The 17634-nt window shown below is 40.4% G+C and overlaps 2 protein-coding genes across 3 annotated transcripts in view; one reads left to right on the forward strand and one right to left on the reverse strand.

Annotated features, from left to right (window-relative positions):
* The window catches only part of psmd1 (proteasome 26S subunit, non-ATPase 1), a 39728-nt gene extending 36984 nt beyond the window's left edge, over positions 1–2744 (forward strand). The window contains exons 24-25 of the mRNA XM_083970604.1: positions 288–453; positions 2534–2744. Coding sequence (XP_083826730.1) covers positions 288–434 — 147 coding nt within the window. The 3' untranslated portion in view covers positions 435–453; positions 2534–2744. The remainder of the gene's footprint in view (positions 1–287; positions 454–2533) is intronic.
* An 11418-nt stretch (positions 2745–14162) lies between these two features.
* LOC310985053 (arf-GAP with coiled-coil, ANK repeat and PH domain-containing protein 2-like) overlaps positions 14163–17634 on the reverse strand; it is a 50465-nt gene continuing 46993 nt past the window's right edge. For both annotated transcript variants that reach the window (XM_083970488.1, XM_083970489.1), the window contains one exon: positions 14163–16476. In XM_083970488.1, the coding sequence (XP_083826614.1) occupies positions 16373–16476 (104 nt within the window). In that variant the 3' untranslated portion in view covers positions 14163–16372. The remainder of the gene's footprint in view (positions 16477–17634) is intronic.

Consider the following 17634-nt stretch of genomic DNA (forward strand, 5'->3'; position numbering starts at 1 on the left):
CTTTACCTTTCAGTTTGCTGCATCACCTGCTTTCTGCTTAGTCATTGTAATTCAGCCAAACTGCAGCACAGCAGTCTGTTGAGGCCGAGTCCGGTTTCTCTCCAGCTGTTACATAAGCACCAAATAACTTACCGAGAGTGAAGAGTGAGATGTAAACACTTCTGTCTCTGTGCAAAGAAACTTTAAACAGAAATATCGAAATTATACATGAGCCTGTCTGGAAGAGTTTAGACCTTTTTTTTCTACTCCACTCTGATTGGCTGATGAGTCTTTCTGTCTGTCACCAGCTGCCGACAGGCGGGATCATCATCATGAAAGACACCAGCGAGGAGGAGGAGGAGCTGGTGGAGCCGGTCTCGGCTCACGGCCCCAAAATCGAAGAGGAAGAGCAGGAGCCCGAGCCCCCAGAGCCCTTCGAGTACATCGACGAGTAGAGGTGTTCTCACAGCAAAGGTATGTTCAAAGAAATCGTTCCCGAGCCTCGTCACTCATTCATAACTAATGCAAAACAAGGTGCTGGCTAACATTCACCATGCCAGTTGTTTTTCACATCTGTCTGGCTCACCTGTTGCATCACTGTGTCTTTTTAAATTAAAAGTTTGAAATCATTTCATCCAAACTGGAGATTTTTAAAAGCTTTTAGCACAGTGAAATGTCACATTGTTGTTTTTAAAATCCGGAGGTTCAGATATCAGCTGATGTGGATAAACCTGAATCCATCCAAGTTGAGATTTTTTTTTTTTTGGACATTTTGTCTTTATTATTATTATCATCACAGATTACATTACACAGCTGACATCGACCTCTTGGTTCACAGTTGTTATCAAGAAAAAAATACTGCACATCAAAACATAGCTGTTACAATACCGTAAATAAATACCGTAAATAAAGTGCTGGAAACAAAAGCTGAGAGAATGCAATTCCCATTCTGCAGTCGTTGTGAGTCAGCGCAGTGTGCAAAAATATATATTTGTGTATTTGTAAGAAAGAAACAAAATTAACTAAAGACAGAAACGAAAAGTGGAACAGCAAAAGACCAATGATGAATGAAAGAGGGATGTATGGGCTCGTTACAACAGGTGCATTCACTTGTAGAGAGATCATCAAGTATATTCCAAGTTTCGATCTATCAGTTTCTCATCGTACATCAGAGCGGAAACAAACAAACCCAGAGGCTACAGCAGTTTCAGAAGCAACCCCAACCACAGTGTGTGTGTGTGTGTGTGTGTGTGTAGTGAGTCACTGATCCCACGATACCGCTCTGGCTTGAAGTCGTTCCCATACAGCTGCGAGGTGTTTTTATTTTTCTTAGGAAGTAGTGCTACGTGATAACACATAATGCAGAGCTGTGCTGCTGTTCTCAAGCCTAACCCAGTTTCACCCTACACTGACTGAGGAATGTAAACACGCCGCTGCCATCTCCAACCACCAGCTCGCAGGGCAAACCGTCCCGCTGCACTCAGCAGCGACGCCGGATGCTTAATGACTCCTGGCTGCTTTAACATGTTTGTGTTGGGTTGGCTGCATTCTGCCTCCCATGAAGGAGCTCGCCGCGGCCTGTGATGAGACCGATGAGGTGTCAATGACCAAATTAGGGCCTCGCGGCGCACTATGTCATCTCTTTATGGGGTCCGGGCGCTGCGTGACAGATTAAACACTGCAGACATCGTGGTCAGGCTGACTTATGGGTTCGGGCAGCACAGCGGGCCAAGTGGTCGGAGTGACCGAGTCATTATTGCAAGGTCGCAGGTTTGAAGCCGTGCATCTCCAGTCACGCTGCCCTTGAACAAAGGTTTTCCTGCCCGTCCGTCCCTGCAGTCATCACAGTCCAGTCTCAAACAGATGTTTTCAGCTGTTGCATCATTCAACAGTCCTGTCAACTCTGTAGATTCAATAAATATTATTTTCTTCATTAACAGAAGTTTATATCACTTGAATTACAGTGTACATAAAGCCAAATAAATCTATAATTGACTAGCTCAGTAAACACTTACTCATAAATATTATTACAGATAAATATTATATAAATGTTTTTTATGCTTTTGTCTTCTACAATGTTATTTTTGACTAATCAGGTCTTGCATCTTTGTAGGAGTAATTGTATTATGTTAAATGATTAAATATAAAATGTTTTACCTGGAATAGGGAGAGTTTTTTTAGCCCCATGAAGTGTCTGTGTCACAAAGTTTAAATGCTGTGACCACACAGTTATAACCGAAGGCAGCTCAGATGAGCATTTCAACATAACAATTAACTCAAAGTTTCTTCCATCTGAAATTTGGTGGTTGGACTGTGAGAGGACACATGTTAGTGCTGCTTTAGTTTGTTGATCAAATGGGATTTAGAAAAGTGAGTGGGATACGTCTCTTTGATCCCAAGTGGAAATGATTTTAACAAGAGAGGTCTGGATGGAACATTTAACTCGATTATCCCGAATTTTCGATGTTTGCTTGATATTTAAACATTTTTATGGTTTTTATTTTACTAAGTAAATCATCTCTAATCAGCATGTGTTTTTTCTCTCTCTCCTCAGGCATCAGAAGAAGTGAGATCTCAGCATGTTGGTCCAGCGTTTCTCCCTCTGTGCATCCATCTATCCACCCCACTCCAGCCCACCCCACACTTTACTTCCTCTTTTACACGTTTCTTTCCTGCTCTGGCTCCTCATTTGCCAGACGAGGAATGTTTTACATTCTCAAATTGTATAATTTTCTGTCCGTAAAATAAAAATGATATATATTGGAGAGACTGGAGAGTATGTGTTTATTTGAGTGGATATTTCAGCAGGAATGCTTTGGGGGAATCTCTCTAATCCCATTCATTTACACTGGTTTACGTTTTCTGCACTCAGCAGCAGCTGCTGCCGTCCGCCCAGCAGTCTGTCTCGTACAGTAAGATGACTCTACTGTATGTATACTAAACAACACAGGGAGCTGCTGGTAGGGAGTGGGGGGTTGCCTTCAGAAGAATAACTCTGTGGGAGTCTGGAAGGTCAAAAGTCAGGAAATCAATTGCTGTAAGAAGTTTTTTTTTTTTAAGTATAAAATCCATTCCAGTGGGTCGGTTTCTTTGTTTGAAGTCGGTTCCTCTGTTTGAACATTAATTTTGTCTTTCCTTGTTTACTTCTTGTTCAGAATAATTCAGTGACAGTGAGACTTTCTGTCTACTGACATAAACATTAGTTTAATTTTCTGCTTCTAAGAATGCAGTTTTTATCGTATGTTTATGGACTTTTATAAACACAACATGCATTTTCCAAAGAGATATCTACTGAAAAATCATTTCCTTAGGCACTGGCCATGCTTTGAGACGCCCGGTAAATTCTTCAGATTAGATATGGTGTTAATGGTGGACCATGTAGACGGCTCAGTGATCAAATCTACATGTTATACTGTTTTTATATCTACTCATTCCCATGACAAGCACCATCCAAAGTGGTTGAGATTGCTTTAAACACAACAAAAATAAGATTTAAATTTCAAATTTTAAAACCAGCGCAGTTAAAACTACATAATGACTGTATCAGCAATTTATCAAAAGAAAAAGGGCACATTGCCATTGAAATACTTTATAAAAATCAGGCCATAAAAACGTGGCTTTCAGCCTAAAATCTTATGTAACAAATATTTCACCATGCACTTAACAGTCTTATTGAATACTTATTTAGTAGTTATATCAGAAAAAATATCAGAAGAATATCACTGGAAAACAATTAAAATGGAAAATTAGTCAAAACCAATAATGACAAAAAGATTGTTTTTTCAATGCAACTTTTAATTTGGTGCCAATGCATTTTTTTTCTATTCGATTACAACTCTATCAGTGCCAAAGTTTCTCATTTCAGCACCAGATTTTTCAGTCACTGCTCTAGCTAAATAACAATAACAACTTCATTAAACTGACTCTGTTTAATGAGTTATTCTCTGAACTATAGTGTGTAGCTCCTTTTGTTTCTCTGCAGCTGAAGCTGTGCAGCCTTGTTATCCCTTTCTCCTTTTATAAGAGAAAAGAATCACAACAGGAGTCTAATCTGAAGTGTTTGAGTATTATACTTGAAAAACTCACCATCATTAAAACTTCTATCCAAACATCCTCCTTGTAAATAGACTCGAGACTGCAGAATAATTTATTTTATTTTAATGTGGTTTTTCGCCTTTAACCCGAGATCAAGTTTATTGTCTTCAAGTGACCGGTTTCCTCAACTTAAGTATGATTATATTTGGTAAATGAAGCTTCATGTGGAAAAAGTGGTTTGAGAGGCGATCAGCGAATGATAACACAGGCAGTTGCTCCCTGCATGAAATGTGTTGGAATGCCTCTCCTATGATTCTTAATGCGTAAGACTGGTGGAAAAAACGTCTTTGCTGTGAAGTAAGTGGTCGTCAGAGATGATTTGCTGCTAGTTGATTCCCATCAGAGACCCGGGCACATGTACATTTTGGCCAGACATTTAGTCTAATCAAGTCCTCCCCTCCACATTCCCAGATACTTGGTCATGGAGAGCAGTTTAACAGCTCCACCGTCTTTCTGAAATCTCTCCTCTTCATGGTCGCCCAGGAATGAGATCGTGAGGAAGAGTACACACACTTTGACCCTATCAGCAAAATCCATAATGAACATCCTCATCATCATCACCACTCAGCGTGATGTGATGCAGGGAAGATGTAACAAAGAGCATCAGCTGTTTGACTGATGGAGAGCTGAGCAGATCCACATCCTCACATCCTAAATATAGAGGCTGAGATGAACTTTCTATTACAGGATCACATTCCTGGAGATGCTGTAACCCCATGTCGTCCCCATAGGAGGGAATGTTTAGTCAGACTGAAAAAACCCTCCCTCCTTTTCCACGCTCTCCTCCAGTTAAAACGAGACCAGAGGACTGCTGCAGCCTCCACTTCCCGTAACGTCCCTGTGAAACCCGCCGTGGTGGGATCTGCCTGGCTGTGGAAAAATCTCCACACAGCCACTGACTGTACCATGTGTGATACTCGTATACGCTCACTTTTTTTTTCTGTGAAGAAGTGCACATCGTCCTCATTCCTCTGTTTCCACACCTGGCACACTAAACAGGTGAGAGGAGCCATTGATCTACCAAAGACCATTAAAGAGCTCTCCATCATTTTCTCATGTTTCTGACAGGAAAGCTCTGTGTCGCCCATTAGCAGCTGTTCTGCTACATAAGCTGTCAGTGAGCTTCTAGATGAATGTCCTGGTCTGGTGGAAGTCCTGGATGTTCGGTGCTCTGTGCAGACTCTTATTCAGACTTCATACCTCCATAACTATGGCCAGAGGTATGAAGTCTACTGTCTTATTTCCACACATCTCTGCCTTGTGCCTGTGATTCTACTGTAGATCATTTATGTAATACGCCCTCTAGTGTTCAATGCAAGGGGATGTATTTATTTACAGGTGGCTAGACACAGAAATGCCACTTCCACTTGATGTAGGCCTACAGTCGGTGGGTTAGCCTGCAAGCTAAAATGACAATTAAATTAACTGTGTTTCATCATTTAAACTGATTTCTTAATCATAACATTAGTCAAATTTCATTGGCCAGTGACAGATTTGAGTGAAATAGCCCATTAGCTGATTTGTTTTTATGCTAACTTCTGGTATCAAAAAGTCTGACCAAAATCTGCTTTAAAAAAGTTCAAAGTTTTCAACACACTCAACACGTCAGCGATCACAAAGGTTAATACTGGAATGAATGGACTTTAAATGATTCAAATGGAGCTATGTGGAAACAAAGCATTCGGGTGGTCCATCGGTCTCTCCTACATAGGTACTTGTGAATGTGATGGCTCAGTAACACTGTGAAGAAGTCTTTAAAGGTCAAGTTTTGCTGTGACTTACCAGACATGGTTTTGGCCACAACTCAAGAATTAATTCTCTAATTGTGACACAACTCAACACAAATGTCTAACAGGATGAAATCATTGGATAATGATTTTTTTTATGACCGAAAGGGCAAAGGTTAACTTCACTGTGACATCATAATGTTCCCCAAATACAGTTCTCGCCGTTAATAAAAGCTGTAACTCAAGACTTTTCTGCATCCTGAGAACCTGGTGGACGTATACAACCATGCTTTGTTCATAGGCCAGTCCATACAAACAATACAAGCATGCATTAGAGAGATTCATCTGAAATATAAATGGGTCTAAGATGGATAACATTGGTTGAGGTTGAGGCTGATGTCAGTGAGTGGCTTTTTACACTCTACTTATTTGGTATAACAACATAAAAATGATTCTTATTATTTCCTAAGACTCCTCAATTGATTAAACATGTCTATCTGCAAGGGACGAGAAACCATTGAAGGTGAAGATGCAAACGGCTTGTGGTTGATTTGGAGGATAACTGGGCTCTCATTGCACCACCCTGTGTTGCCACAGAACTTATGAATCAAACCTGTGACCTCGTGCTTACAAACCTATGACTCCAACTCTGAACTTAGATTACATTTTAGGATGTATGAAACACTGTCGCTCCTACAGTAATTCCCCAATGAGCACAAGTGCAGAGCTCCATACAAGGCCAGAGGGTTGCCTCATGGTGGTGTCCAGTCGTGCCAGAGTCAGGGAGGCGGAGTCAGGCAGCAGACCAGCAGCGACTTACGTCTGTCAGTAACCTGAAAAAGCAAACATGAAGGGAAGGGGGAGAGGGGCGATGGTTTGTGTGAGCAGTCGGACCATGTAGTCACCGTCTGTGGATGCGGTGATGGTGACGGTGTCGATGAAAGGCCGGAGGGTCAGCTGTCTGGTGAAGCAAACAAGCGGACCCACCAGAGAGCCCATTGGTCAGTGTGTGGCCCGCAGACAGGTCCCACAGAGTTTTTGGCCGGACTCTGGGACCAGCGAGTGATGTGCCGTTGGTCCATGATGGAGCTCTGGATGAGGCCGGCTGTTCTGTCTCCTCTGGATGGAGGTTCACTCTGAACAAACTCAGGATGTTGTGGATTTTGGCCCCGGCGACCTGCAGCTCATAAATTTCTTTCTATCTCTGACGATGAAAAGATAGACCTCCTACAAGGAAGCAGCAGATGCTGAAGAAACTCAGAGGAGATTTGGTGTAAATAGTTGCTGTGATAATAATCCCAACTGACTTTTATACACACATTCAGTTTTTTTTTTGTGCTTACTTGTGTTTTCTCAGTCAGTGTGTTAATACACCACAAGTTCACTTTCCCCAACTCTCAACATGCCACATCAGTGTCAAAATCATCATGATCTCAAGATCAAATCCTGCTGAACCAGAGCTGAGACAGTTCATTCATTCATTCATTAGTTTATCTGCTGGAACTTTTCAACCACACAATATACGTATATGTATGTATGTATGTATGTATGTATGTATGTATGTATGTATGTATGTATGTATGTATGTATGTATGTATGTATGTATGTATGTATGTATGTATGTATGTATGTATGTATGTATACTGTATATATAAACAAAACAAAATGCATAAGAATGTCCAATATTACTCTTACAAATTTTTCTCAGTGACTAATATTGAGTATGGCCACCCCCACAGGGGTCAATGCTTTAAGACGTCATGGCAACCTGTCCACAAGGATGAATTTGTTTCACCTGGGTAACTGGGACTCAGTATGTAATCATTGCACCTGGTCAAAGGTGATTACTGACCTCTAACCCTTACTGTAAAAGTAGGAATAAAAAGAATAATGTGGCTGAAAACAAAACTATTCCAACTATGGCCGTTTGGTGTGTGTTGTTGAGAGGTAATGAACAAATGAACCTGCATTTCCTAATAATTCAGTGATTTTTAAAAAAAATCAGTCAGTCATTAAAAAAAACAAAAAAAACCAGCTTTCCTCTATTAAAGCAGAAGTGAGTGATCCGGTCGTTTTCGCTAATGCTGCGTTCCAGGCAGGCTTTTGAAATCATAAATTACAGCTTCAAGTCACAACTTACGACTTTGTAGCGTTCCAGGCAACCCACTCGTGTTTTTCCGACCTGTTTTACCGGTGAAAGTCACTATAACGGCCACTCGTAACTTCCGACCCGTGAACTCGTACCAGTACGTCTTTTTGTACAGTCTATGTACCAGATCGAACTGGTACGACTTCACAGGTCGGAAAAAAACGAGTTTCCTTGAACGCACCATAACAGTCCTCGTCGCTACGTCGCCACATTCACGGCGTCCCTTGGCTGCACACACAGCCCTGCATGCCGTTCTCTCTCCTCATTGGATAAAAACTGTAGGATACGATAAATGTTTTCTCCTCGACTCAGAGCAGAGCAGAGGGACTGAGAGACCCGTGTTTTAGACCAAACACTCTATGTAAGTGATTGCTGTCGGAAGATATAACTATTTAAGACTTATATTAACACAAATATATCACTTACTTCTGCTTTAATTATGATGCTTCTGGCTTATTGTGCAATCTCCCAGAGCAAGGGTAAGTGGTTGCAGATCACTATATTTTAGATTTGCTGGAGCTGCAGGAAATGAAAAAAAAAAAAAAAATGAAAACAATATTATTAAAAGTAATAAATATTGTGTTAATTAATATATACGGTAAGTTATTAATCGACTCATTGTTTCAACTCTTTTGTCATGACTATTTGGTTAGACAGAACGAGCAACTTAACAAGTTAACTTTTAGTTGAAGCCTGAATGCAACTTTAATGAAATGTAGTAGATTCTCCAGTAGCACTGAGGAGTTAGTGATGTGCCACCAGCAAAGTTTCTGTTTTTCATGATGAACAGCTTCAGGAAGAACAAGAAGTTCTGGGCTCTCTTGCTGCCTGTTTACACAAACTCTGCCCGGAGACTAAAGTTTACTCTGCTGGTGTTGGCTTGGCCCGTCTGAACCCAGATAGGACCACTGATGTCAAAACAGTCTGAAGAGTTATATAATGCTCTCTGTCGTCGCTGGGGTCCACAAGCAGGAGCTGAGCAGGACAAGTGGTAAATCCAAGAACTGCATTTAATCCCTGCACAACACATCAGTGATTAATCAGCTTCTTTAACCTCTGAGGTCTGAGCTTGACGAGAGCTGTAAGAAACCAGGGACTGCTGATCTGCAGGAGCAGGACTCTCTCCGGTGTTCTCCAGTAAGCTGACATTAGGATTTAAAGATAAAAGACTCTTTCACCAACATATACTGTCTGAGAGGAAACAGTGATGTCAGAGGGGCTGAAATATGAGAGTAAAAAGTGTAGATTAAGATGAAAATTAGAGATATTTAGAGATAATTATCTTTAAAATACCCCAATAATAAGAATATTGTTTTTTTGTAATGTATGACTGGAAAATAAGAGGATCACAGATTCAGAATTGGCCTTAAAGCTACCCAGCACAATCAGAGCTGTACTGATTAGTCAATTAATTGTTAATCTGACAGAAAATTAAATAGCAAAAATTAAAGAATTTAAATTAAAGATATAAAGTAAAAATGAAAAAGAAATCACTAGTACTGTATGAGCTTCTCAAAAGAGTATATTTGCATTTTTTCTTTGTCACCCATGATAATAAACTAAATATCTTTGGGCTTTGGAGAATTAATCACTTGCTGCAGCCTGAGTGCGACGCTCTTGTCCTTTCAGACGCTGGGGGTTGAGGTCTCCTAAGGCTGCTACAGCAGTAAATGTTTAGGGAGGCAAGAGCTGCTCTATTACTCTTCTCCCACATCGTCCTAGTTGTTCTTAGGGTTTTGATTAGTAGCTGTCTGCTTAAAATTCAAAATATAGCTACTTTCCCCCCCTCGATAAGGGGCTGCCATTTAACAAGTTGTATATATAGTTTAATATTTAATATTTATTTCCTTTTTTGTTTTTTAGTAAATATCGCAGGAAGAAATGGAGCATTTAATGGGGACTATTTTTCAGATTTTTTTTTTTTTTAAGTATATTTTTTGGGGCTTTTTCACCTTTAATGGACAGGAGAGTTGAGAGAGAGACAGGAAATGGGAGGAATGACACACAGGATAGAGCCGCTCTGCAGTGAGGACTATAGCTCCAACACATGGGGCGGGTGCTCTACCAACTGAGCTAAACACCTCCCCTATTTTCAGGATTAATATACATTTGAAGCTCTTGTATTGCTGGGAGCATGTTGCTGTGAAGTGCAACAGTGTGGCTCATTCATGTTTTGTTTTTATAGATTTTTAAAAACAAAATTAAATCAGATTTAGATACAGACAATATTTGATAGTAGAGACTTGTCCACAATAAGAAGTTTACAGAGTTATTAGAGTTAACAGATTTATCCCTGTTATAGTCTCTTTGTTCAGGACTTTAACCAGTTACAAAGGTCATACTGTAAGTATATTTGACCTCTAGGCTCCTACTGTAAATGTTTGCTAGGACAAGAGGAGCGACTGGCTGAGCCCCTGTTGCAGCTGTCTGAGAGGAGAGGAGCTTTCCATCCTCTGGGTGTCAGAACAGCTGGACACCAGACCTGGTGGAGGAGGAGGAGCAGCAGGCTCGTTTTCCCCCCAGCTGGGGAGACCTGTTGGAAAGGCTGACGGCTGACTGCTCACCGCCGGTGTGGAGCGCTGATCTCTGGGGAGGCTTCAATCAGAAAGAAAGAAAGAAAAAAAATCTGCACAAAATGGAATTTAAAAAAAAGAGTGGAGGCAGCTGGGTTGGCCTCTTCTGGGAAGGCACGCTGTGGAGACATAAACTAAACAAGCACTAGTTCTGGAGGATGAAGTGTAGATCTGCAGGGAGGTGAAGGAGGCGCATGGTACAACATGTTACTGCACGTTGTCTGACAACCAACAGCCACTGCCCCCCCACCCTCCTCCTCCTCCTCCTCCTCCTCCTCCTCCTCCTCAGGCTGAAGAGTGGTGAAGGACATGAACGTGCACCTCTAACACTGCTCCTATTCATGCCCTCCATCCATTCATCATCAGCATGATTTAGAAATATACAGGCAGGACTGTTTGGATTCCCAGCGCAAGACTGCTCCAAAATATGAAACCTGAACCTTTCTGTTCAGTGTGAACACGGGCGGAGCCAGTCTTTGGGCGTACAGCGAAGGATTTGGGGGCCACGATTGTTCTTAGAAGCACCAAACACTTTCAGCCAGGATGACGACTTCTCCTTTGCAGACTCTAAAGTTTGAGAAACTTGAAGTTTCTGACATCTTTCAAATGTCAGTTTACTATTTCAAGCTGATGTGTTGATCCTGCACGTACTGCAGGATCAACGCATTATTTTTGGCTGTTATTTATTTTATTTTTTGCTGATATAATATCCTATTGGTGTGGCCTGTTAACAGCTCACACGCTCCTCTGTTTATCTGAGATGACTCATGACCCTCTACGCTGACAGCTGGTTTTGTCAACACCTTGTAGAAAAGTCAAACACGGTCGTAAATCACCGCAGTGTTCATCTTCTTCTTGAAATTACCTATTTCAGATCAATACGGTTTGGTGTAATTCATCACCGTCATCACCAAACAGCAGCGATCAGGCAGACTCCACCATCAGCTCTGCACAGCACAGGAGTCGTAAAAAAAAACACCTTAACTTGCAGTTTGTGCAATTTAGTGTCCGTCATTAAAATTTTCCTTAAACTAGCGGAATTCCAAAAACTTTGCACAAAGGTTTGCGTTGGAGTTCAGTGAAATGATCTCATCTGACTGGCGTTTTCTATTTGTTTGAAGAAAATAAGACTTCAGTCACCACTGGCCTCGGTCACTTGTTAACATGAATATGGGCCCTGGCAGTCGCAGCGCCATTAATGGGGCTTGGCCCTCTCAGCGTTTGCTCACATGGTGTTTTTATGGAGGGAAACGTCTCCTGCGGCGACCCTTCATTTCTCCACAGGCGAGCAGACCGCAGACTTCCTGGAAAAGGCCTGGTGGCCGATACAACAGACCGAAGCCCGTGAGCCGGGGCACAGTGGGACGGGCTGGCACGTTTCAGGTGACCTTAAAACTCATTGGTAAAAAACTCACAGAGATAACTGCTACAGACCGTTAAAGCATCCAGAGAAGACTCTTTAGCTTCTTTGTCTTATTTATTCTCTCACTAACTAAAATGAAAATAGTTTTTTTTGCATTTGTCTTGCTTAGTATTTATTTCTCTAGTAGATTGCTAATTTTACAGCACCACTGCACAGGATCTAAACAACAATGTAACAATGTAGCTACTCTCATCAGAAAAGAAGACTGTGTTGTGGATGGAGAATACATCACTGAAATGGTCACTTGTTTTAAAAAACACAAAACAATAACATGAACACAACAACTATGATCGCAGCCATGTTGCTGTAGTTGATGTGCACTTCCCAATGTTCCTCTACTGTCTCTGCCTCTAAACAATAGACTATGGTCCACTGACTATTGTCAAAGACCCTTCCACCCAGAAATGTGTTTTGCCTATTGGTCCTTCACATGAGTGTTTGAGCTTCACTGTGCAGAGTTTGGCACTAAGTGGCAATTGTCATTATCATAATCTCTTTGCTGGAGGAGACAAGTTTCTGTGACATCACAACTAGTTTGTAGCCAATGATTGGCCAAACAGACTATTTATCTATCTTTTTTTTTTACAGTAATATTTCATGTTAAAACTAGACTGATAAATTGCAGGTTTTTGGATTATGTGCCACGCAACAATATTAATTTTGAGCATATATTGTTTCTTTAAAGAAGTGGCTCATGGATTATTATTGACTTTGTAACTACATTTTTCTTATTTATTATTTCCTACCATTATCAAGTAAAGTAAAATATCAAGTTAAGTTAGCAGCGGTGGCTGAGCTTCCCATTTCCAGTGGCTCCTATGTTTATTTCATGTCACGCTGCTTCATCCTCCTTTGACACAGTTTTTACAACATTTTGAAGAGTGAGGAAGAGAAGCTGTGCTGTGTGTTTAACATGAGCCAGTCCAGGAGTATTGTGCTGAGTTATGATGGTGCTCGCATTGTTGAGAAAGCGTTGTGTTTTCAGGAACATTAGTTTGCAGCAGACTAAACATACAGGTTGGCCTACTGTACACACACACAGGCCGCCATAACTCATGTGAAGTAGTGGGCACTACGGGCCTGCATGCCTCTCATTTAAGCAGCTGCAGAAATAAACACGCTGTAATTATTAAAGGTGGAATGGGACCAGGCAATATATTCACAGATGTGTATGAATGCTGGCAAGGGGATGAGGTTATGGCTTCATCTGTGCACGTGGAGCAACTAGGAGGGCATGAATACACCTGTGTTTATATCAGAAACTAATAATGTCCATGTCAGTTCAGCTGAGGTTAACATTAGAGTTATGAAGGTTTACTGATAAAACAGATTCAGTGTTTAGAAATGACCCACTACTATGTAAAAGAGAGACGTGTCACTAAACTTTGCACAAAACAAACCGTGGTTCGTGTGAGGTTAATTTTCCCCAAATGAAAATGAAGTGAATTAATTAAACTTACATAAAGTTTCCTTTACGGATCCCAGACTCCACATGCTCTAGAATTTATCCTTAGAAAAAAAACAAAGACTGAAATCAGCCCTCCCTCTGCTGGATACAAACATTACATAACTGTTATTACTGCTGTTATTCAGTCTGCAAAAACAACCAAAACACCAGTGAAAGCCTCAGTAGTGATGATTAGGAGCATGTATGACAATAACACTTCAAATTCATATATATATATTAAGAGGAGTATCTGACTGACACACTCATTAACTTTGATTTACAAAGTCAACATTTTAAATTAGATTAAATAAAACAGTCTGGGCAGCAGATACAGAGAAGTGGAAGCATCTGAGTTCTTGTGTTTTCTTAGACTCTTTTTAATCAGATTGTAACTTTCAGACCCTGAATTAGAAAGATTACAAAATGCAAACTATAATCGGCCACTGACGTAGGAGTGATAAAGCAAGTGCACATTGGCCAATTCAATGAAACACTGCTTCACTGGTGAAACAATCATTTGTGATGAAGATGAAACACGATGGCTGACTCTTTTAGAGTCTATTTGTCGTGAATCGTTTTTTCAATTGATGTGTTTTCATTGCGTTTTTGTGTGTTTTAACTGTTTTATTTTCTTTAGCCCTAAGAAAAATAAGGCTCCATTACTTTTTTCCAGATGAGAGAGTTGTGACGTGAGACAGATGTGAAGTCACACCAAGTCTTCTTCTTCTTATACAAACTCAGCAAACAAAAAAAGAATCAACATTCAGAGTTGGCTCCTCAGTCCGTATGTATTGAAGTCCTTACATATGACAGGTAGAATATACAGTACATGTACAGTATACTGGTTTACAGACAGGCAATATAAAATGGGCTAAAATTACTGCAGGATACAAAGAACAGCATTTACAAAAGCTTATTTAATGATTCAAGTACCTCTAACTTTATACTTCAGCTCTCAGGAGAATTCAAAAACATCTGTACAAAATGTACAAGAACTGTATCCCATGTTGCATTGGCCAAAGATTTCCTCTCAAACTGATATGATAACTTGCTATATATTGTAAGCGTAAAAGAGAAAGTGAAGATGTACAGTTTTATAAGAGGACGACAAAGAAAATAACAGTTCCTACAGTGCAGTGCATAACTTCTATTGTGAAATCTGCAGAATTCATTTTCTGAGTTTAAGGCCAGAAAGTGTTTACTCTGCAAGTCAAATGTTTCTTTAATTTTAATTTAATTAATTTACTACACCATGTGAAATGACAGTGGCGTTAAAACTCTGTTGTCACCTTTACACAAATACCAGACTGTGCAATTTATTCTGAGAAAAAACAAACAAACAAAAAAAGCAAAACCAAAAAGGAAAAAGAAATTCAACTATGGTATTTTGGTTTCCCTTTACTGTGGTATAAGTCCATAATTTCCTAATTACTTCTTAGTAATTTCTAGGGAAGCTTCCAGAAAAAATAATGTGTAATTTTGCCAGAGTTGTCCACGGCCACCTCTACACAGACAATTTTATTTCTTACTGGCTGATCAGCTTCATTGAACATCCTCAAACATTTTGCTTGGGTAAACAGAGGGTGGCTTTTATTGTGAAATAGTAAAAGCCACTGACATTTCTGTTGTCAAAAACTTAGTCTCAACATTTTTGACTCTTTACTTTAGAAAGAGAGTCCTGAAATAAGTAGGAGCAGCCTACATGAGCTGTTGGATGATGAATTGCTGTGGTATTAAAAATGCACTTTCTATTACTGTGGTAACCACAAGTGTCGCCAAATCAGCTTGGACTGAAACTTAAAGTTTTCCAGTATTAAACAAACATTTAGTTGGGTTCTTTGAAAGGAAAAACCTCCCTTCACTTTAATTATTAGCAAATCACACAGTTTCTTCCAGGAAGCCTCAGTGGAAACTGTTACAAAATTATGAACCTGTAAAAACAAAGTTGCCAACCAAACTAAAATCAATAGGAATAAAATGTCCACATACTGTAGCTCTATAGGTTCAGACTGACGTACAGTCCTTTACATTTTACTCTCATATCAGCATGAGACTGACACTACAAGTGAACAATCAGCTCAGCTGACTGAAGCCATTGCTTTAACACAGAGTAATGAGGGTGACTGACGCACTGACACATGGAAGAATAAAATCATTCAGATAGAAATCTTAAAAAAAAAAAAAATCTATTCAACATTAAAGACGCACCAATAACATGTCTGTTTCCATAAATCACTCTACACTGTTCAACACGTCAAAGTCTTACCATAAAAACTGGTAAACATCAGTGGCAAATTAAGACAAAGGGATTTGTGCAAATAAGTAAAAGCACGTTGCCATGTATGTATAAGCTGCTGAGAGTTCATCGAAGAAAACTTTGATACAAAAATGACGCCTATGCTCATAAAGGAGTCCTACTGCAAAGAGGAAGCACTTAAGAATTGAAAGGGAGTATTAAACAGTCTGTCATGCACTTACCTCTCTTTACAGCTGACAGAGCACACTTCTTTTTTTGTCAAGTGTGACACTAAAACTCTACATTCAGACTGACTTCAATTATCAACTGATTTTTTTTTATTACTCTGCAAATCCTTTCAAAGGCTTTAACACTGTACCATTCACTTATTGTAATATGTCCTACTGAGCACAGTTTAAAACATTAAAAAAAGTTTTTTTTTTAAAGTGAGGTGTTTCCATTCACAGACGTTCCCCTTCACTCGAGTGAAGTGCTTGGACTTTTAAACAAGGGCTGTTAACCACAGCTGCATGTCACATTAGACTGAGCAAAGGGACCTTCAGCCGTGGTCGACATGGTGACATGTGTCCAGCTGTGGTGGCACTAACCAGCTTTGATGCAGATGTTTCTGAGCGTTATTGGAGGAAAAATGAGCAGGCTGGAGGCAGATGTTCGTTACTCTGCCCCTCAGGTGGAGCAGACAGCGTCTCTCCAAGTGCTAGTGGAGGGTGTTTTCTGCAGCGTCAGGGTCGCTGCGTGTCGTACTGCTGGTAGCGGTTCAGCTTGTCCGGATCATTGGAGGCCATGTGGGTGAAGTCCTGGAAGATGTCCTGGTAGGTTTCGTCTCCTGAAAGAATGACAAACACAACAAGATGTGAGCATCAACAAAAATAAAAAGAAGGCTGACAGAGCAGTGGTTCCCAACATCTGTTACATTAAGTTATTTCCTGCAGATTTGTTATATTTCCCTGACAAATCCCTTAACGTTTCCATTTTTCCAGGCTTGCATTACAAATCAAAGAATCTGACGCAGGACTCTTCACAAGTAGAGTTTGGAGACCCACAATTAGATATTGCTTCATTTTAAAAGGCGTCACAGGACAGAAAGGTTGGGAAGCACGAGTGCTACATGATTAACGAGTAACAACAGTAACCATCAACACAACAACAACATCAAACTGTATCTCCTGCTGTGGTGCAGGAGCACAGAGACAACAGTGTGTGATAACATTTGTATCATTTAATAACATTAGCATGATTTTTGTTACTTATAAAATGAAGTATGGACTTTTCAGGCATGGTGGTTGCTGTCTATCCACAGCCTGAGCACATCTCACTACCTGCTCCACCACCCTGCTGCAATAGAATCATTATGATAAACTACTACAAGAGTCATGAAATGTATCTCTCTCGACCATGTAGGCACACAGCAGGATAAAATATCAAGTGTTTTGCAGAGTGAAGGATTTATGCACATGACAGTGTCATCAGAACAAGAATGAAAAAGAAAAAGTCAGCCATACCTGTCAGATTGTCAGCGTGGCTCGAAATATGAAACAGATCAACACAGAGCCAGAGAAAAGATGGGAAAGAACAGAGGAAGCAAAGAGCAAAATGTGCGTGAAAATCAGCCAGAAAGCCTCTTCTCATGAGCAGCTGGAGATCGACTCAGAGAAAGAAAAAGACAAGCCCACAGAGAGTAGTTTTTGTCAACAACTGTATTGTGTTTAAAGTGCAGGAGTTTATGTACAAAAAAATACAGTTGTGTTGGCCTCAGCACCCCAAAGAAAACAGAAGAACAGAAGAAAGGCACAAACTCTGGGGAGGAGAGTGAGAACAGAAAAGCAAAATACAGAACCGAGAGAGTGAATTTACAGAGAGAGACGTGGATGAGAGCAATAAAGAAGAGTGGAGCAGTTCTCAACCTGATTGAGTTGCGGGTGTCCCCCCCCTTTTTGGGTTTTTATGATTTCTTTTTTTAAGAAGACGGCAGGAGACAAAGAAA

Source organism: Trachurus trachurus (assembly GCF_905171665.1).
Source record: "Trachurus trachurus genome assembly, chromosome: 4".
Taxonomy (NCBI): domain Eukaryota; kingdom Metazoa; phylum Chordata; class Actinopteri; order Carangiformes; family Carangidae; genus Trachurus; species Trachurus trachurus.